This window comes from Borostomias antarcticus, assembly GCF_949987555.1.
Source record: "Borostomias antarcticus genome assembly, chromosome: 23".
NCBI lineage: Eukaryota > Metazoa > Chordata > Actinopteri > Stomiiformes > Stomiidae > Borostomias > Borostomias antarcticus.
Window position 1 is genome coordinate 6631823 of NC_140256.1, and position 21977 is coordinate 6653799.

General features: G+C 44.1%; 2 protein-coding genes across 2 annotated transcripts; one reads left to right on the forward strand and one right to left on the reverse strand.

The window, feature by feature from the left end:
- Positions 1–422: 422 nt before the first annotated feature.
- Positions 423–17805, forward strand: gldc (glycine dehydrogenase (decarboxylating)). Its single transcript, XM_084457021.1, has 25 exons — positions 423–1032; positions 1179–1257; positions 3635–3770; positions 4207–4371; positions 4745–4822; positions 4932–5079; positions 5565–5761; positions 5949–6045; positions 6208–6313; positions 6440–6579; positions 6708–6788; positions 6914–7011; positions 7225–7309; positions 7430–7471; positions 7732–7874; positions 8283–8358; positions 9896–10021; positions 10102–10251; positions 12267–12379; positions 13020–13161; positions 14951–15062; positions 15245–15340; positions 15992–16164; positions 16336–16416; positions 16615–17805. The coding sequence occupies exons 1-25, from the start codon at positions 748–750 to the stop codon at positions 16753–16755; spliced, it is 3090 nt and encodes a 1029-aa protein (XP_084313147.1). The 5' UTR covers positions 423–747; the 3' UTR covers positions 16756–17805.
- A 652-nt stretch (positions 17806–18457) lies between these two features.
- Positions 18458–20687, reverse strand: LOC311324869 (monocarboxylate transporter 13; the record flags this gene model as incomplete). Its single annotated transcript, XM_084457466.1, has 4 exons — positions 18458–18627; positions 18791–19585; positions 20201–20344; positions 20471–20687. 4 exons carry the CDS (start codon positions 20685–20687, stop codon positions 18458–18460), a joined length of 1326 nt encoding a protein of 441 aa, XP_084313592.1.
- Positions 20688–21977: the final 1290 nt, after the last annotated feature.

A 21977-nucleotide genomic window follows, 5' to 3' on the forward strand; every position in this document is an offset into this window, starting at 1 on the left:
ATCTTTCTATTCAGCAACATTATTGTAAGTATTCATGAAACACTGTAGCTATGCTGAATGTGGGCCAAATACCCATAGAGGGCTAAGCAGCTTTTGCTGTCAGCATGACCTTCATTAGGGCTTTTTGCTTCCCAGTTTGCCTTCATTTTCCCCATGAATGGAGGGCAGTCCAGACAGGACAGCCAGCAGGAGGGCTGAGTGGTGCCATACCACCACATGCCTTTCTACAAAGAAACGGAGCTTAGATTTGTGATGTCAAGGTGGGAGGGTGGATATGGAAATGTATTGATTATACCTTACCTCTTTATTATTGAATAAATTCTACTTTTATTATGTGTCTGTCTTGGTAGATATGATCTAACAAAAATCCAGATCACACCATTAATATTTACTGCAGTTGACTAAAACATTGCTGCTTGAACGATAAAATACTTTTTCTCAACAGTCCAGTGGAACTGGTTTATAAGTCTGCCCACCAATGTAAAACATGATGATCCAAAGTTGGGACTGGTTTTCTATGGGGCACGTGAGAAAGTTACAGCAGCTGTTTGACTGGGGCTCGTCACCGCGTCAGCGACATCTCCCGTATCGATTGGTCAGCTCTTGTGCAACTGGGTGGTGTATAAACTAAGCAAGTCCAAGTAGTTGGAAGGGTCTTTGGGAGAATTCACATCAGTCTCGGGGGATACTCGCGATTGAGAAGGGGGGATTTATTTCTAAAAAATAAAGTAATTTGGAGAACTCAAGATGCAAAGCTGTGCAAAGTCTTGGGGAATCATCTTCGCCAAGTCGTTGAATCCCCATGCACCTTGCAGACATTTAAGTGGAAAAAGCCGCGCATTTGGAAAACTTCATGCTAGAATCCAAAACCGTGCCGCTTCGGTACCCGCCCGGAGTCTCCGGACGTCGGCAGCCGTATGTGCTTCCCGACAGATAGAGAGGATTCTGCCGAGACATGATGATTTCGCTGAAAGACATATTGGTCCAGGTGACAAAGAGAAAAGAGAGATGCTGGATGTTCTTGGACTTGAGGTAATATGCAATTTTTGAGTAGGAAAAAATATATAGTGTTTTTTCCAACGGATGTCGGATTATTATGGTATGACAGAAATTGCAAACTTTTAACATAGGTCTACCTTTTCGAGTTTTCACTAATCGTAGCCTATGCTTTCTTCCAGTCAATCGCCCAGTTGATAGAGGATACAGTCCCACAGTCCATTCGTATTCAAAGAAGTATGAAAATGGATGATCCAATTTGTAAGTTTCGACCATCGACTGTACTGTCATGATGGTATTGCCTCTAAATCTGATGGTTATTCGTGCATGTTTAAAAATCTAGCACTCAAGACGCTTAATCTGTGTTTTAATTCCCCAAAATGTGCTGTTTCTGAAACTGATCTCGAAAATGTTAATTATTTATTTAATGTCACAAAATCTACATTTTATACAGTACATTTGTCTGTTTTTGTCATGATACAATGGGCGTAAATCAAGCCAAACGATGGTTGAAATGTAGGTTGCACTTCTATTGTGTGCCATGCTGAAGCGCTCCTCTCTGTTAAGTCTTCCTTTGAACATATTTGGAGTTGTTTTTGCGAAACTCAACGAGCAGCACCAATCTCCTGTTGGGAAGCCGATGCTAATAGGATGGCAATTGGAGTGTAAAGTTCAGCCTTGAGCTCCTGTCCCAAGTCCAGTTCAATCTGGTTATAGCGTTAACATTACATCACAGTCGAATGAAATGTTCAAACGTGCTTCATGAAATTCCTAATATGGAGAATTTTATGTTATATGTGGTCTTTTAATTGACAATTTTAGATATTATATTTTACACTGAACATTAGTCAGTTGTATTATTACGCGAATTGGAGGACCTTTGAAACGTTTTACAATCACTCACTGATGGTTTATTGAGTACAAAACACTTACGAAGCGGATTGTCCTGGAAAATAGCCATGCACAAACCATCACAGTCGCAGGCTCTTATCACTTGTAAGATATATGCAATAAATTTATGTAAGAGATGAATATAAAATTTAGCCTACAGAGAATTGCTAATGACCCTTGTTGACATGAATGAAACAAAATAAGTATAGTTTGTAGTAAGCTATACACTTAAAGAAAAGCAAAAATATTATTTTGAATAACAGCATGGACAGATGGAATGAAATGTGTAAGAATTGTCCTAGTGTAGCCTTCCTTTGCCAACAACAAAGCACTTAAGGGAAATCATTCAGACATTAACTTCAATGCTGTTATAATCACTATTTGTTAAAAATGTTTTTAAAACCATGTTTAAAACCGCACCTGTTATCATGCATCATCATTCAAGTGATATTTGCATTTTTCTGTTTTGCACACCAGCCATTCTTTTCAATACCTTTCTACAGAAGGAAGTCACTGGCATAGGGACCTTGGGTTTTTAGGACCACCTTCAGTGGCCTTTACCTCTCTGTCAAGCTTCATCATGTAACGAGCCATGCTGAAGGAACAGTCTGGAGCCGTACTGGTTTTTGCTTGTTCAGCTTTTGAAGGCTTGGTTTGCTAAGCCAGCGAGGGATTCTCCCCTCAACAATAGATGTGCTGGATGGTTCTGAATCAGGCTTTTATGTTGCTCTGAGGAACTTTGGGACTATGGGAAAACAGTCCTCATCGGTGAAATGTGCAAATCAACAGAACTTCCTCTGAGACATTGGTGTGTCAACTGATGATTCTTTTAATTTGTCTGCTTTTTGATTGGAGCTCATTTGTGCTGAGTCATTTAACATAGAGTGGATTGACAGTATAGAGGAGCATATAGCACAGCATATGTATTCTAATGCAAAAGCTCAGAATATTCCATTTTTTATTATTTGAGTTTATTGTTAACTATACTACAAATTACACGAAGAGCTATTGTCGATACCTAGCTGACCGAGTTGCTAAGCAGCAAGGGAATGCCTTAGGAATTTCAGTGCCTTGGTGCATTGGCAAACCTCCCTTCCAACAGTGGGAAATTAGACTACATACAGTAACTAGCCATCAGGAAAAAGCCATATGCTCTGGTTATTTGTCCCTCACTGCATTTTAAGAAATGCACTGCTTTTTAAGAAATGCACAGAAGGATAATGTTCTTTCTTTGTCATAATGATATTTCATAATGTACATGGACAGAAGTAGGATTTATTGGACACTTGAAGCATCACATGAACGAATAATGCAGTCTAATCTCTCTTACTAAAGCTTTAACACAGTTGTTTAGCCTGTGAATGTGATATGATGTTACCGTCAGTTTGTTTGGGCTGTATTACAAGTGTGCATAGGTATTTTAGGTCTCTTGGTTCAACTCTGATTGGAGTCACACTGTCACCTGCCTAGATGGGAGAAGACATGCTCTGAATTTAGTTCTGTTCAGACAATTGTATGGATCCCCTCATTTTATCTTGACACAATCTCACTGCAGAGCCCTTGTGGCTTTATTGTTCATTGTTAGGTGACAATATAGGGCAGAAAGGCAGAGAGTGAGTAGAACAATCTGCTTGTTTATTTGTTTTTTTTGTCAGCTTTTGTCAGACCTACTGTAATTTCTTTCAGGAAAAAGAAGAGCTTCTTCTGGACGCCAAAACTAAATATCAATAATGTCTTGTCTCTGCAGGCGAGAATGAAGTTTTAGAGACTCTCCAAAAGATTGCCTCCAAGAACAAATTGTGGAGGTCCTACATTGGGATGGGATACTACAACTGCTCTGTGCCACCACCTATACAGAGGAACCTACTGGAGAACGCAGGCTGGTGAGTGTCAAGGGTCACATCCAAGGAGAGAGAGAGATACTAACATTGAAGTCATGCAGCAGCCTACCTCAGTATACTGAGTGTTCTGTCTTAGTGTTGCCATTTCTGTTCTGTTTTTGGCCTAGTTTTGGCAACATTTTATGGGGTTCTGCTAGTCATTAAAGCACTAATTCATATGAAGCAGAATAACGTGCCTTTACTTAGCTTTAACATCTTATGACTTGAAGACCTGTCTCCAGTTAAGATTTGCCCCAAATTTATTAACTTCCGCACATGAGATCTTGTGATTTTGTGATTCAGTTTTTGTAAAAGTAATGTCTTTGACGAGTTTCACCTGATACTCAACTTTATCCTTAAACTCAGCCCTTCTCATGACCCACGATTCTTAGAAGATCAGCTTGTTTCTTATCTTCTTTTCTCTGTCTTTTCTGCCCAGGGTGACGCAATACACCCCCTATCAGCCAGAAGTGGCTCAGGGTCGTCTGGAGTCTCTGCTCAACTACCAGACTATGATCTGTGATATCACTGGCTTGGCTGTGGCCAACGCCTCCCTTTTGGACGAGGGCACGGCCGCGGCGGAGGCCATGCAGCTCTGCCACAGGTAGCTATCTAGCTAAGATAACCACAGGGAGGGTGGGGAAATAGGAATTAATTTTATTTATAAAGCACTTTTCATTGTCAGACAATCTCAAAGCGCTGAAACAAGTGTCGCCCTCCACTCTGGGCCAGAGTTACAGTTAGCAAAGCATGGGCTGAGATGTTGGTCTTGGTCTTTCTGAGCCATTGGTAACCATAAGAGGGATATCGTCCCTGATCATACAGGAGGGGTAAACTTGTCCCTGACTACATGTTATACTGGTAACCGCCGGAAGGGAATAGTCCTCATCTACTGTCCAAGAGCCACAGTTGACCATAGTATGAGGAACACAAATGAGTTTGTGTTGCCTTTTGTCCATCCTGTATGTTCCCCACAGACAGAACAAAAGAAGGACGTTCTACGTAGACCGCCGCTGCCATCCTCAGACCATCGCCGTGGTGCAGACCAGAGCCAAGTACGCGCCTGCATGAGCGCCCGCACGCGCTTCGCTCACACGCCCAAGGTTAGCATTCTACACCAAAGCGCCGTCTTAACTCTGTGTCTCTCTGCGTGTTGCCTGGCAGCTACATTGGGGTGAAGGTGGTGCTGAAGCTGCCTCATGAGATGGACTTCAGTGGGAACGACGTGAGCGGAGTGCTGTTCCAGTACCCCGACACCGACGGCAGAGTGGAGGACTTCACCGCCTTGGTGGACCGGGCTCACAAAGGAGGGGTAAGACAGCACGCCTCGTCTGACTGATGATGGTGGGAGGGGGGCTATGGTGGTCTTAACACTGTAGAAAATGGACAAAGGCACGCACATCCAAAATGTTTAAGACTGGGTGCTAGACAGAAAAACTAACTCATCAGGAAAAGTAGAGTGCACACCAGAACTATACTCCCAGGATCTTTTGACACCGAGGTGACGTTTTGGGCTACAAGCCCTTCTTCAGAAGGTCTGAAGAAGGGCTTGTAGCCTGAAACGTCACCTCGGTGTCAATAAGAAATCCTGGGAGCATATTTCTGGTGTGCAGACTCTACTTTTCCTGATGGTCTTAACACTGTAAACTCTCACTATAAATTGTGATTGTGATGATGAACAGGTGGCGTGGTTGGTGTCATTTAACTGTTCTTTGATTACGTAAAGTTTGGTAGCCCAGTTATCAGATCAGCCTGACCCCCCCTCCCCCCCTCTCTCCTCCTTCCCTCCCCATCCAGGCTCTGGCCTGCTGTGCCACGGACCTCCTAGCCCTGTGTGTGCTGCGGCCGCCTGGTGAGTTTGGAGTGGACATCTCTCTGGGGAGCGCCCAGAGGTTTGGCGTGCCCCTCTGCTACGGCGGGCCCCACGCTGCGTTCTTCAGCGTGAGGGAGGGCCTGGTCAGGATGATGCCGGGCAGAATGGTTGGAGTTACCAGGTGAGAGCCCCCGAAGACCGTTCGTCAAACGCCTGCCATTTTGACACTTTTCGGTTGAAATATTTTGGACCGAGACATTCCAATCAATACTTCCTTCTGATATTAAAGGCGATCGATCTGTCCCAAGTCTAGTGACATGAACAAACATGTATTAGATGCATATTTTAGATGTGTTGTTGTGGTGCAGGGATGCGGCAGGCAAGGAGGTGTACCGCCTGGCCCTGCAGACCAGAGAACAGCATATACGTAGAGACAAGGCTACCAGCAACATCTGCACCGCTCAGGTACGAACACGGGCCCACTGAGGCCATAAATTGTGAGCCAGCTGGTTTTGGGTCGTTTTTTATTAGTCAACCTAATGATGACCATAACAGAATTGTTTATATTTGACATTTCAGTTCATATTAACTGACTCTCTTCTCAAATTTAAACTTTCTTTCTTCCAGGCTCTTCTGGCCAACATGGCAGCCATGTATGGGGTGTACCATGGACCCCAAGGCTTGAAGCATATTGCAGAGAGGACTCACAATGCTACCCTCATTCTCGCTGAAGGCATGTTCTAGAAAATTCTCAAACTTGACTTGAAACTCAAGCATTGATCAGCAGGCCCCACGCTTGTCACTTCCCTGTGTGCTTAGTGTGTTTTATATAACAATATGACCTCCCTTTGCGTGTCAGGTCTGAAGCGGGCCGGACACAGGCTGCACAGCGACATGTTCTTCGACACGCTGAGGATCAACTGCAGCGTAGCGGCCAAGGACATCCTGGAGAGGGCCGTCCAGAGGGAGATCAACCTGCGCGTCTACAGTGACGGAGTGGTGAGGCGCTGGACGCTCCAGATCCCCACACAGCATCGAAGCCTTGATGAACCGTCATGGTTTTGAGTGTCCATTAACCTGTGCTCCCGACATGAAAACTGATTTACATGTGCTCCGTCTCCCCGCAGCTGGGTGTGTCTCTTGATGAGACGGTGACCGAGAGGGACCTGGATGACCTGCTCTGGGTCTTCGGATGTGAATCCTCTGCTGTATGTTTAGCAGTACAACAATTAACAGATTGCCTTGAGACTCCACACATCTACTGTAGAATATTTCAATCAATTCGAAATAAGTATTTCTTCATGTTTTATGATACATTTATCTCAATTTCCAGGAGCTGATTGCTGAGAAGATGGGCGAGAGGGTGAAGGGCATTCTGGGAAGTCCTTTCAAGAGGACCAGCAAGTACCTCTCTCACACTGTGTTCAACAGGTTTGTCTGCTTCATATTGTAACTGTACTATGCTCTAAGAAGCAGTGGTGTGGACCACTTCTACCAAGAAGCAGGATGTGCCATACGTCAGTGTAGAGAGCAGAATTGATTATTCGTAAAACACCAGTGTCTCAGTTGATACGAGCTGTAGAATTATGCCTGACATTATTCTATTAAATACAGTATGACCATGAAATATGACATCCGTTACAGCTACCACTCCGAGACCAACATTGTGCGTTACATGAAGCGTCTGGAGAACAAGGACATCTCCCTCGTCCACAGCATGATCCCACTGGTGAGTCTAGCTTCAAGTCAGATGTCATTGAATGTCGCTTTTGTGCTCTTACTCGCAAGGCATTTTAATGGAATGCTTCACAAAAAGTATGGTCCAATGATAACAAAACATGTATTTCAGGGCTCCTGCACAATGAAGCTGAACAGTTCCTCAGAGCTCATGGTGAGTTCATTCATGTTTTTGCTACGTCTTGTAGATTTGACCTTTTCTCCATTTCTGACAGGTCAGATGATGTTTCAGATAATGTTTCAGTTGGATTGCTTTTCTTAGCTGCGCATTCCAGTCCATGTTTTTTTATGGCACCGCATTTGTAAGGAACATGACAAAGATCGGGACATTGTTTCGAATTTGTGGTACATCGCCTTACAGATGTCAACTCTGACCCGTCTTCTGTCTTTTCCTCTCTGTCTCGCTCTGCTCAGCCCATCACCTGGAAGGAGTTTGCCAACCTCCACCCGTTCGTGCCCCTGGACCAGGCCGAGGGCTACCAGCAGCTCTTCAAACAGCTGGAGAAGGACCTGTGTGAGGTGACGGGCTATGACAAGATCTCCTTCCAACCCAACAGGTAAGACCCCCCCCCCTCCTCCTTCATTGACTCCCCATTTCCCTGAAACTCAGTTCCAATAATGCTGAAACTGACAGGATGTTATTTCATGTTTTACAATCAAGCATGGCAGGTCATTGTCTTGGATCATGTAACTCTCAGAGCAGTGTGGTCGATGCTACAAGTCTCCACCAACTCTGAATCTAAATTCACCCTTATCAGCATTAATATGCTGATGAGTAGTGAACAGCACCCAGTGCTACAGTCCTGGCTTGGAAAAATAGTGGTCTTGTTGCCACTTAGGCTATTCACCACTCTCCTCTTTTGGTAAGGTTTATAGACTGACCTTTACTCTGAGCAGGCTTGATTTGCTGAAGCAGGACTTGGAGCTGTTACAGTACATTAACAGACTCTTGACCTTGTCTTCAGTGGTGCTCAGGGAGAGTACGCAGGGTTGGCAGCCATCAAAGCCTACCTGAACTCCAGAGGAGAGACCCAGAGAACAGTAAGTACTTTATGGTCCCATAGAAAAGAAAGTCCCTGTTTAATAATTTCCCCTCACCTATCACACATTCCAAGGAAAAAGAGGCGCTGACTCCAACTCAGTTCAAGGCCTTGTGGGGAAAAAAATGGGGGAGAATTGTATATATATATATATATATATATATATATATATATATATATAATTTTTTTCCCCCCATGTTTTTTTCCTAAGGCTGTGAACTGAATACATCTTTGTTTTTGTTTCTTTACCAAATATTTGTAATTCCCCAATCCCCCCAGAAAGTAAATGAACAGAGGTGGCTGAATTGTCAGAAATAGGTGTGTACTTGCTTTATTATAACAATTAATTAATGAATAACCATCACTGACAAATTGCTGTACTCTGCTTCTTTACCACCTGTTATTGCTCAGCTGAGTGCCTGATGTGTCAGCAGAAGAAATGAAAAGCCTTATTTTAGCTACAGCCTGATGGCAAAGACAATCAACCAGTTGTTTGTAGATTAGAACCAATAGTTTGAAAGAGGGTCACGTCTTTGCAGGTGGGAGTTGTTGACCATTTGCCATTGTCACAATGTGTTTATTGTCAGAGGCTTTTTCCATCAAATAATACAACACCAGTACAAAAAAGAGAAGGGGCAACAGACAAATTATACAATTGGACATGCAATACATTATTTAGACTGAATACATCTATTTAGATACAGTAAATACAGAGCTATCAGAGGACAGACTTTCGGGCATAAACTTTGAGCAGATTATTATATACAGTAAGTGCACAACTTTCAACTACTATTTTTTGTAAGGAACCCGTCCAAAATGTGTTACATACCATTAGTTGTTCTGCAAAATGGTTTTCTTATCAGATGTGAAGCCAGCAAACAACATTCTTCTGTTTCTGCTTGATAACCTTTAAATTGAACTCAGTCATCATTGAGCTGTCATATACCCAAATTTAAGTGTCAGAGGCTTGAAGACATGTGGTAGGTATGTGAAAGAATCCAGTCAACAGAAATAAGACTGCTTTTTCAAGCTTCATTCCTGTTTTGTTATTTGGCCTTTTGTTTTTTGAACTCCCTTATAAACACATCTTAGATAGTGGCCTGAACTCTTGAAACAGTCAAGGTCCAAACCGCCAGAGGATTGAGCAAATAACAGACAGAAGCCACCATAGTCTCTCTGAAGGTTATTTGGTTACAAGATTCCATATTTGGCGATTTTAAGACTTTGGAAACAGCAAGTCACTGGGGAAAGTGACTGTTTTTTTCCCGATATGTAAACGTTACCCAACATGTACACACAGGTCTTGGTGCCCTGGTGGACTTGTGTGACAATGTTGCCAGAAAATGGCAACATGCTTCTTGCTAAAAAGGGGTTTAATCAATTCCGGACTTGCAAATACTTTGAGACAATGTCAATGAGAGAGTTGGACATCAGCTTATATAACTGGCTCAAGGACATGTAGATTTGAAAGGTGTAGACATGTCGATTAGATGTAGACAAGAAACTGTAATTGATTAAAAGTTCTTATTTCCTTTTAGGTTTGTCTGATCCCCAAGTCTGCCCATGGCACCAACCCAGCCAGTGCCCAGATGGCTGGTTTGAAGGTGCAAGTGGTAGAGGTGGACAAAGATGGTAACATTGATATGGCACACCTCAAGGCATTGGTAAGAGTCAGTTAGACCACCATTTTCATTCCACCTCATGTTGATGAATTTCACAATCCGTTCAATTTCCTTCCTCTCAGGTGGACAAACACAAGGCCAACCTGGCAGCCATGATGGTGACATACCCCTCAACCTTTGGCGTGTTTGAGGAGAGCATCGGAGATGTCTGTGAGCTCATTCATCAGAGCGGAGGACAGGTATATCTGGATGGAGCCAACATGAATGCCCAGGTGAGAGAAGAATGTCTGCTTGTCAGCTGTCACATAACATAAGGTTTCTTTGTCCCCATGTTGCTGCTTCTGAGGGAATTGCGGAGTTGTCAGGTTTACTTAAAGGGACCCCGAGGAGTTTATTTTTGGTTATGAAACAGTCTCATTTTAATGTGGGTGAATCTACATTACCCACACTTGTTTATGTGTCCATTTTCAACAAATGTCGTTTCTTGTATGTAGTTTATTTTTAGATTATTATTTTGTGGTCGGGTCGTCCAGAACTTCCTTGGAATGACGAAACAGTTTACTGCAGTAGCCTATGCCGCCGGCAAGAGACAGCGCGAGCATATATATACCGTTATATATTGTCAAAAGTAACGTTACTGGTAAGACCTATGTAATTACCTCGTCGGTGGCCATCGTTCCGTCTTCAAAACACCCGACTCAGGTAGCTAAGGTTTACGACAGTGCGCAGGGAGGCTCATGGGAAATGTGGTCTTTTTGGGCGGAAAACACTTCCGCTTCCCGAAACTCCTCGTAGGGCCTTTAATCGTAAGTGTTCCTACTTGTAAACCATAGACGATGGAAATAGGGGCACGGCAGCACCCCCTATCGACAGCTTCCCTCTACTGCACCAAACAGTGCAAACTCAAATAGGAGAGAGGATTCTGTTAATATATTATAATCAATCCAGCTGACTGATGTTTATACAGTTTGTTCTTCATAGTCTAAATACAACGGATGTGAAAATACTTCTGCCAAGATGTGAAGCACAGTGCAGCAGCCTGCTCACCAACACGGCTGGATTTGAGTGAGCCATTAACTGCGCGCACACATGACGGCTCATTGCAGGCAAAATGCAGTAGATTATAGTAGTAGATAAACAACTAAAACTACAGTTCTGAAAAGTGTCCAAATGTGCAAGGTTTCATGCACAAGGCAGTTGAGCTTATCTTTTGTGGCAAACACAATGCCTGCCCTTAAAACTAGCTAGCTAAAATAGTATCAGACAAGCTAATCTAGCACAGATTGGTGCCTATAAAATTCACTAGAATGTAGGAAATTAAGTGTTTTACACTTTAACTTTCCTGGGGGAGGATCCCTGATACCACCACTAAATAAAAAGGCAATATCTCTTAACACTGATTCAGTAAAGGCAACTCCTTCAATAACAGGATGGGGGAGCTCTCTTAAGTAAAATATTGATTTTGAATGTCACCTATTGAAGTTCTAAGAACTTTTCAGTAATATTACTGTCGTAATATTACTGTCATATATTATATATCATGATATTATATATATAATATCAATACTATTATCAGTGTCTCTCCAGCAAAGGGGCCTCTGTTGGACAATGCTTAGCTATGGCATCATGCAGTGCACATGAAGAGTGCGACCTTTGAGTACTGACGTTTAAATTATGCAGATAAGTCATTACCTCAGTTGTTCTTCCACCAGTGGCAGACCATCTAACAGACCCCACCTCCCTACTGTAATCACCCCCCCCCGCCCCCCCTCCCGCCCCACCCGCCCGCCACTGATAGGAGCCTGCTGTATAGTCTCTTCACACCTGAGGCAAGGACAGTGAACTTTGGACGGGGGAGATTCTTTCTTGTATTCTAATCACACTGTAATATTGCACATCCCTGGTGTGTAGCTCTGGGACAATAGCGCCCCCTTCCGTCAATAGGACTTTGAATGAAGCCCAGACCTGGTTCAAAAACATTCTGTAGAACAATTTCCCTTGAGTAGATCGGAAAGGAGTTATTAAATTCATACATTTTCTTGTAATAGTGAAAATAACACGTGGGGATTTGATGTTTTTACAAATCCCCATAGACAAATAGATTTCGAGGGAGAAGGGGCTAGGGGTCGGTTGTTGTTTCTGGACCAAATCCTGGACCTGTCTGTCAACGTTTTCCTGCACCTTATGTGAAGCACTCTGTGCATTCGTGCTGAGAGGGGTGCTATACAAATCAACTTTTACTTACTTACATGTCCTCACCTGTCTCCTGCGCTGCTCTGCCCTACAGGTGGGCCTGTGTCGTCCTGGAGATTACGGCTCAGACGTGTCTCACTTGAACCTCCACAAAACCTTCTGTATTCCCCACGGGGGTGGAGGACCAGGGATGGGACCTATCGGAGTGTAAGTGTATCCAATAAGAGAGTAATGTGCATACTTGACCATTTCCTTAAAAGGCCAGGAACTTGTTAATGGTTGTGTTCCAGGTGGTCTATTTTCTAGCCACATATTTATGTGGTTCCTTGTGTCGTGAAAATATTTATTTCAGACATTGTGCGGTTGGTGTGGACTCAAGTTAAGTGACTTGGACTTCATAAGTCAGAAAGGGCAGATCACCTCTCACTTACCTCAAATGTCAAAATCTCATAGCCACCTGATTTGTTAAGCGTTAGACCTATTAATCCGCTGTTCACTATCGGGAATCAGTGGGCTAGTGTATTATTGTTTATTGTGTATTATATTTGTAAGTGGTGCCATAAAAATAAAAGTTTGAGTAAAAAAGTCAAAACACTGCTGCTGAAAAGAGAACACATTTTATTTATAATACTAAGAGCAAAAACATTTTTACAGCATAGGCATAGACCCTTTCCTCTTGAGACATGAGTCGTGACTTGGCTTGAATACAGCAACTTGGCATTTGAGTTGAGACTTTGAAGGTAAAGACTCCAGACTGACTTGTGACTTAACACAACCTGGAACACCTGCTTTTAATGCATGAGAGCAGTTTCCCTCCTAATGTGATTGGATGCGTTTGTGTTGCCAGGAAGAAGCACCTTGCCCCCTTCCTGCCCAGCCACCCCGTGGTCAGTATGCAGTCAGTCAACGCCACCAGCTCCCTGGGCACCATCAGCGCTGCCCCCTGGGGCTCCAGCGCCATACTGCCCATCTCCTGGGCATACATCAAGGTCTGTAATATCAACATGTACCGCACTTTCTTCAAACAAGCGCCGCCATTTTAATCTAGCATCTAGAAACCGCTACTCCTCAGAGCAGATGAGTGCTGTGAAGCTGCCTGTTAGAAGACAACGTAGCTAGAACCGAATATGGCCGGATCTCGCAGGAGAGTGGCATATTGGACAGCCACTCCCGAGGGTGGTTAGTTTACTTTAGCACAGGCTAAAGTATATTATTATTATTATTATTATTATTATTGTGTAATGCTTAACAAAGTACCCAACCATCAATGGGTTAGCAATAACTCCTCTCTGGCCAGTGACCTACAACATTCCTAGACTTCAAATCAATGTAGAAGGCCTACCTCAAGAGGAGAAGCTTCTCAAACTTTTGATCTGATAGCCTATACAATAGGCCCTATAGTATACAGCATGGTAACAACTAACTTCAAAAAAGCAAAAAAAACAAAAACAATATTTGGACTGGGATTTTTAAATGGGGGAAATAAACACATAGCTAAAAACTACAGGTTTAAAGCTTAATTTTGATATATAGGCCTAGGTTGCTGAAATCTAGCTGACACACCAGCTCTTTGGCTCAATGCAAGTTTCCCTGAATGATAAAACAGTCAGCTCTCAGCCCACTGCATGCTGTAGGCTAAGCGGGCGAATACAGAATAAAGACACTAGTGATCACTTTTCAATAGTGTAGTAGCCTAAATGAAATGAATAGTGAAATTGAAGTCCCATGTTGTAAAAAGAATGGGCATTTTTAACTTGGGGCATCCACAATGATATGAATCGATCTGACACAGCTACTATACGAGATGTTTCCGTAGCATGAGATTTGGAGAAATCGGGAGTAGTTTAGGCTAGTTAGGTGATTCGATTTGCATCTTTTCCCGAATAATAACAGGGAAAGTGGGTAGGAAAAATCTGTTTCCATCACATTTGTGCTTTCTGGGATAATGTATTGGGATTCGGGTATACCCCTAGTTATGGAAACCTACACACAGATTACACTTCACCAGTATATTTTGTCCTTGATCTCGAGGAGGGAAAAATAATGTCCGTATTTCCATCCAATCCAATCCAACTTTATTTGTAGAAGCACTATAAAAAACACAAAGGACCAAAGTGCTGTACAGAAGAATAAATAAAACATAAATACACAGCTCACGCAGGCATAAGGTACATACAAATACAAATAGGTCACAAAAGAGGTCAACGCCTTACGAAGTGTCAAAGGGCAGTGAAAAAAGGTGGGTTTTAAGAAGACATTTAAAGACAGTGAAGAGGCCTGTCTAATGTGGAGAGGCAGATCATTCCACAATTTAGGGGCTGAAACAGCGAAGGCACGGTCCCCTCTGAGCTTACGCTTAGTTTTAGGTACTCAGGAGCAGCTGATCATCTGACCTGGGAGAACGGGTGGGTGTATAAGGGTTGAGCAGCTCAAAGAGGTAGGGCGGGGCAAGACCATTTAGGGATTTAAAAGCAAATAAAATAATTTTGAAATGAATTCTTAAACGTATGGGCAGCCAATGGAGTGTATCTAAAATGGGGGAAATATTCCATGACAGAGAGCTCACGTTGTCAGAACCATAGACAGAACTGTCAACCGTGTAGGCTAGGGATTGTTGATGCCATGCGCACGGGTATTGTTGACATTGGCTCATAAACAGGAAATGTAGGCTATTTGTCTGGCGAAATGGCTGTGTGCAACAGATAACTGGTAGTCAAGGTTGTCTGTGCTCTGTTACGTGTGTTTATATGACCTCTGGTTTGTCTGCTGTTGTTTTAGATGATGGGTTCCAAGGGCCTCGTCCACGCCACAGAGGTGGCCATCCTCAATGCCAACTACATGGCCAAGAGACTGGAGAACCACTACAAGATCCTCTTCAGGGGCAGGGAAGGTAAGAGCCCATCTCATGTTCTCTCAACCTAACTTATTGAGGGGCGAAAGCCTAACCAGTGTACTGTACCTGTTGATTCGATTGAGACATACTACTTTTTAGCTGCGACCAGCAGCTCTATAGACCAGAGCAGTCATCCAGGAACTTTCATGTTGTGGGTGTGGTTACTGTTTGGTACACAGGTTTCGTTGCTCATGAGTTCATATTGGATGTGAGACCATTCAAGAAGACAGCCAATATTGAGGCGGTGGATGTGGCCAAAAGACTACAGGATTATGGTGAGCTCAACCACAGTTCTCTTACCTACTATACAGTATGTACATGTTCATACTGAATGCTTACACTACGTATAGTATGTCAAGGCTATCTATCTATCTATCTACTGTGCAGGCTGCCCAGGTGTTTTGGTCCGCACTGTTGTTTTCTTCATGTAAATTTGTGTTTTGCGATAAAATCGGAAGTTCCTTCACCAGAGAGGAATTGAATATAAGGGAATCAACCCCTGTGGATTGAATCTGTATATATTGTGTAATTTGCATTTGTGCCTTTCTTTTTATTGGTTATATTGGATTTTGGATTTTCACTGTCCTGTCCTGCACCCTGTCCAATGTCGTCTCCATCAGCCACTGCCCTAGTCAAATTCAGTTTTTTGATTTGATTTTGAATCTTGAAGCACGAGTACTCTTCATCCTCCTCCATCCCTCTAACCAAACCCCTAGTGTCAGGGAAATCTTTGATGGCAATAAGGCTTGGCAAAGCTCAATTAATGCTGGAGGATTCTTGTAGAAAGGTAGCAAATTTGGATTACTCACACTTTTTGGTTTCCATGGCCGTTGTGTGCCTTCACAACGGGAGTAAATGGTGGATGTGGCCTAGTGACGGTCTGTCCAGGTAATATACTGTAATACGCCCATGGTCCTCCCACCCAGGTTTCCATGCCCCCACAATGTCATGGCCTGTGGCGGGAACCCTAATGATCGAGCCCACAGAGTCAGAGGACAAGGCTGAGATGGACCGCTTCTGCGACGCTCTGATGGCCATCAGACAGGAAATAGCCGACATTGAAGAAGGCAGGATGGACTCTCGCATCAATCCACTGAAGGTACAGGACTGGCCTGGTTAATGGGGGAGATGCCGTGCATGTGGGCTTGTTTAAGGAAGACTGCAGTTGAGGGTCTGAGAAAACATGAGTACAGCTAGGGCGCTACAGCTAGCGAGAGCAACTTGATGGAGTAAGAGGTGCAATCTGAGGTCCTGTGTGTGTCCCACACAGATGTCCCCTCACTCCCTGGCGTGCGTCTCCTCCTCCACCTGGGACAGACCCTACTCCAGGGAGCTTGCTGCCTTCCCCTTGGTGAGTGTCCTAACGTCACTTGCATTTGTACAAATGTACTATATCCAGCTTCACTGTGTTTAAATAGTCACCATTATTGTGGTTTAGATACTTAGTAAAGGTCTCTCTTTAGTTTTTATGGCAGTTTTATTTCATTTTTTCACATACAGTCATGTTAACTCACACATAAATACTAATCCCCCCTCCCCCAATTCCCAGCCATATGTGAGGCCCGAGACAAAGTTCTGGCCCGCCATCTCCAGGATCGACGACATCTATGGCGACCAGCACCTGGTGTGCACCTGCCCACCCATGGACGTGTACGAGTCTCCCTACGAGGAGAAGAGGGCCTCCTCATGACCCTGACAACCCCAACACTCTCATCATCTCACAAACAAACAAACCAGATCCTCCTCACACACTTCCAAATTCTGAGAAACGCTATTAATTTTCTGTGTATCGTACATGAACAATCGTTTGTTTCTTCTCCTTTTGGCTGTATTTTTCATGATATGCCCTGGGTGCCTCAACTGTGTTGTACAAATAGTTGCCTTGACTCTCCCTCAACTTCTCCTATGCTCCTAGAAATCTGATTGGACTGACAAATGTAGTCTTCAGTTGTGTGTTAGGGCTTTGTTAATATTTACTTTTTTCAGTATATGGACATGTTTTAATATGTATTATTTTGACAGTTATCACAGTAAAAACAAACGGGGCGACCATGAAGTCGTTTATTAATCATCGAACAGCAATTGACATGCGCGCGCACACACACACACACACACACACACACACGCATGCAGTAGTCACTGATTAAATTTGTGCTCTGCATTTTATACCATCCAATCTGTCCTGCAGGGGCAGCCAGGATCAATGGGCAGCCCTCATCAGCAGTGCCCCCAGGGACCAAGTCCAAGTGCTCATGTCCGAGTACTGGTCAGGTCCTGGTAATGGCGAAGTCTTTAAAGGAGTAGTAAAGGGAAAATGCATGTTTAGCCCTGTTTTAAGGTTACTTATGTATGTCTTTGAAATCGAGAGTTTAACATGTTTCTGAATTATTTTTCAAGGTGCCCACCCACATCCATTGTATGACCTAAATGGTGGTAGAGCAATTATCAGACTTTCTCAAAAGTGCTAGTTTTGTCAACATTTTGATCTGAACCATTGTATATGATCGTAAGTAACCTTAAAACAGGGCTAAACATGCATTTTCCCTTTACTACTCCTTTAATGTTAAGATATTAATTTTATGGATAAAGTTTTTTTTTCTAATGATGTTAGTGATTTGTTTTCAGCCTGTTGTAGAAAATAGATGTATTAAATATTTTGTCTCAATCTGGCCCTTTGTTGTGGGTCTCATTCTATTGTGATTACAAATTTGATAGAGGAGGCATCTAGCATAATGCTGACACCTAGTGGAGTCTGCTGGAAGGCCAGCCCTCAATTCTTCTGTATCTCTCTCACTCTGTTTGTCATCCCTTCTAGGTCAGTGGTTTGGATGTCTTGTAGTCTTATGAAGAAAGTCTTATCACCAAGAAATGTTTAGCATTCCAAGATGTATAATAGTGTGGAAAAAATGAAAGTAAAGATTATGGTTCTCATGACCTTTCTCAAACTAATAGGCTCTTTGCACAAGCTCCACTACTTCCTGAAATTCTACAGGCATATTTATTTCCCGTCCTATACCATTGGATGGAAGTGATTAATCAGGTGTGATCAGGTATGCCGCACACCTGATTAATCACTTCCATCCAATAGTATAGGACAGGAATGACTAGGAAAAACAGATGTGATGAAAGCTAAAGGGAAATTCATCCATTCTATCATTGCTACTCTCATATCCACTTAGACTCAGAAACGTGCCTCTCATTACTAAACATGCTCATCAGTCATAAGTGGCCCATCCTGTAAGTACATAAGGCTAATGCTTATTTGAATTGCGTAAGACACTCAAACTATAATTATCCTTGGTACGTCTCACATTCTTACATGGTCGTGTAGTTGTTGGTACAGTGGTGTACTTAACATTACAGTGTGTAGTACTATTGTCAGTATCGTTCACTTAAGTACTTAATTCTGGGTCTGAGACGGGGTCTGGGCTGTCACTGCCAGCAGCATCTCTCCTCACCACGAGACGGTCAACCAGTGCAACAAAAACACCAGACACGATGAGGCAGAGGCCAGAGAGGTAGAAGCCCACACCAAAGTCATCAGTCCAGTCAACTAGCAAACCTGTGCCAAGAGAAACACGAGATCACGCTTAAAACGGCTGCCCTGAATAAACAGCCTCTCACTGCGATTTTAAACAAGGATCAACAAGAATGTGTGCTACTTCCTTACAAAACAAAAGACAGTTGTAGATGCGATGGTAGACGGTGAGTTGACCCGGTCTCACCTGCGGCCGGTGGGCCGATGAAGCCCCCGGTGCTCCTGAAGAGCATGAAGAGCCCCAGGCCGCTGTCGAAGTCCGCCAGCCCCACGATGTCCACGATGGCCGTCACGTGGATGGCCACGACGCCGCCGAATAGAAAACCGTAGAGTGAGGAAAAGACCAGCAGGGCCCAGTAGTTCTGACCAGTGGGCGGCAGCAGCAGCAGCACCACTCCTTGCATGGTCGCCATCATGGTCACCAGTTGCAGGTTCCTCACCAGCCTCATGTTGGCCAGCCAACCACAGGCCAGACGGCCACACAGGTCGGCCAATGCCATGACGGAGAGGACGGAGGCGGCCCAGTACTGCTCCATGCCTAACCTGTGGGCAAAGGGCACCAGGAAGAGCAGGGGGACGAAAAACCCAACAGCGGAAAATATGGCAAACAGGATGTAGAGTACGAGTTCAGGTTTCCTGAGCAGAGTCCATTGGAAACTGAGCTTCTTCTTTGGTGAGACGACATTGATACTTTGGCTTTCTCGATTGTCTTTGTTGTTCGGTGTGGGAAGTTGGGAGTTTGGGGATTCTAGGGGTCTCATGAGAGCCCCACAGGCACAGAGATTGAGCTGAAGGCCTCCAATGATGAGCAGAGCACCCTGCCAGGTGTAGGTCTCAATCAGCCACTGGAAGAGGGGGCTGAACATCATGGCGAAGACGCACTCCCCTGAGCTTGCGACGGCGTAGGCGATGGGACGCCACCGCAGGAAGTAGTGGCTTATCATGATGTTGACAGGTATCCAGGAGAAGGACATGCCCAGACCTGGGAAGAAGAGAGTGTCCTGTGCATAGTTATAACATTTAATGTATCCAAGTACTGGTCACATGATATATATATATATATATATTTATTTATATAGATAGATAGATAAGATTATCTTAGATAGATTAGATTATTTTAGATTAGATAGATTAGATAGATAGATAGATAGATAGATAGATAGATAGATAGATAGATAAAGCAGTGCATTATCTCAGTCAAGCAACACTCAGCATTTCAGTGTGACCTAATAGCTGAGGTCAGAAAGCCATGTACTAGGATTCAGTCAGAAATTATGGTAACACTACAATGACAATGGCAATGAGGATACTACTGGTCAGCTATTTATTGCAACTATTTGTGGTAGCACTGGTTATTTAATGTGATTACTGATAATAATCAGAATCCGGTTCATTGGCCAATGACTCGGTGGATGGTGCAAAGATGGTAAATGGACTGCACTTATATTGCGCCTTTCTACAGTACCTTAACAGACAAAGCACTTCACAACGGCCTCTCATTCACCACACATTCACATGCCAATGGCGGATGACCTGGGTCAAGAACCACATCAAACATGTTTCGTAACGTTGCTAGCCCCTTCCAAGTGGCTCCTACCTGGCAAAATGCCCACACTGAGGTACATCCATGGCAGGCTGAGGTACAGAGAGGCCAAGACCATCCCCGAGGCAGAGAGGAGCCCCCCCACCATCATCACCACCCTGTGGCTGAACTGCATGCTCAGGGCACTGGCCACGGGGCCTGGGGAACAACACCATAAAACAGTTAGAGAAGAGGGTAGCTAAGATACATGCCAAAATACAGATCCACATTAGTATGTGCCTGGACTCTATTGATAGCCTACTGTATGAGGTGCACCATCCTAACCTCCTAGGTGAAACATGACTATAGTGGTGGACATGATCCAAGAGGTGGTGCTGGTGAGAACTCCAAAGTGACTCTGGATCTCCAAGAAGAAGAGGCCAAAGTTCTTTAATACGGCAGCCGTGAGGCCCATGGCGAGGAAGGCAGAGGTGACCACCACCCATCCATAGCCCCCGTCAGGGGGACCCGGCTGTCTGGTCTTCATACTGGAGCTCTGCATCACACCTCTCCAGCCTGACAGTAGCAAAATCATAGAGTTCTGCTGTGCCATGTAGTCTAGTTACTGTCTGTGTATGATCTAGCACTGTGGCTGCTGATCACTTGTGCCTATAGAAGGCTTGATAATGACTTGGATGTAGTAAGTTCTTACTTGTAAAATGTAAATGCTTGCAAGCAGGGGCCTGGTATTAAATGGATAAAGAAAAAAGGCTTTATTCAAATTGATTTTACCGTTCAGCTCCTATGACAGCAGCTCGTCCGTCAAAAAAAGGAGCTGTCCTGAGTCCACTTGCCAATGCCTAGTAACATTTTAAGTAATTAATTTGTGTCCCGTAATGATTACAAGAATCTATCAACAGAATCGTCATGAGATGAAAATGACTTTTCTATCGCCCCAACGGATCGTGTTGTGGGTAGACTGTTAAAACACAGCTAGTCAGAAAAGGTCGTGGCGGTAATCACTCACCACTGGGCTCACTTCGTCACGCTCTTCTTGCGGTTCATTGTATCATCTGATTATGGTGGTATTAGCTCACCTCCGTTGATCGTGCCAGGGAGAGAGTCTGTAGTCTATTTTGAGTTGAGTTGATGGTTTTGGATGACGAAATGGTGACATATGGCTCATGGCGGTTTGCCCGGTATAGCCCGGGTGGCTCGGGGTGGTAAAAGGATAGCCCCTCGGCCCCGAGCCTGGGGGGAGAAGACACTAACAACTAACCCAAACGAAGAAGAAGAGTTGATTTGCTATATTCTATGTGTTACGTATTAACACGTATGTGTTCCATACGTGTAGCCAACAATATCCTCATGTCCTCCTCTGTTCTGGGGGGTTCCAGTTCTGACAGGGCATGGAGGTAATAAAACCTCACGAACACGCATGCTGACAAAAGCCCTGAATCAATCTGAATCTGAAAAGAACATGTAAGAAAGTGTTTTTGTGCGTGGCTGTAAACCAGCGCACCATATATAGCATTTGTCGGCTTATCACTCCCTCCCTCCCGTTGTTGACCTTCATTTCTATGTTGCCACCACAAGACAGGGCTGGACTGGGACTGGGGGGGGGGGGGGGGGGTGCTGCGCGATTTCTTGACACCTGAAACTAACAGAGGGAGGGGTGGGGCCTACATATGATTGGGCCAGCCCAGTGTCACTATAGAGGATGGACCAATGGGCCGCTGTCCCTGCTCTATGGGCCGTTCGTTAGCTCTTTTTTTTTTTTTTTAGATCGGCCCACAAGTAGGTCCGGCCCACCGGGCATTTGCCCGGTACGCCACATGGCCAGTCCGGCCCT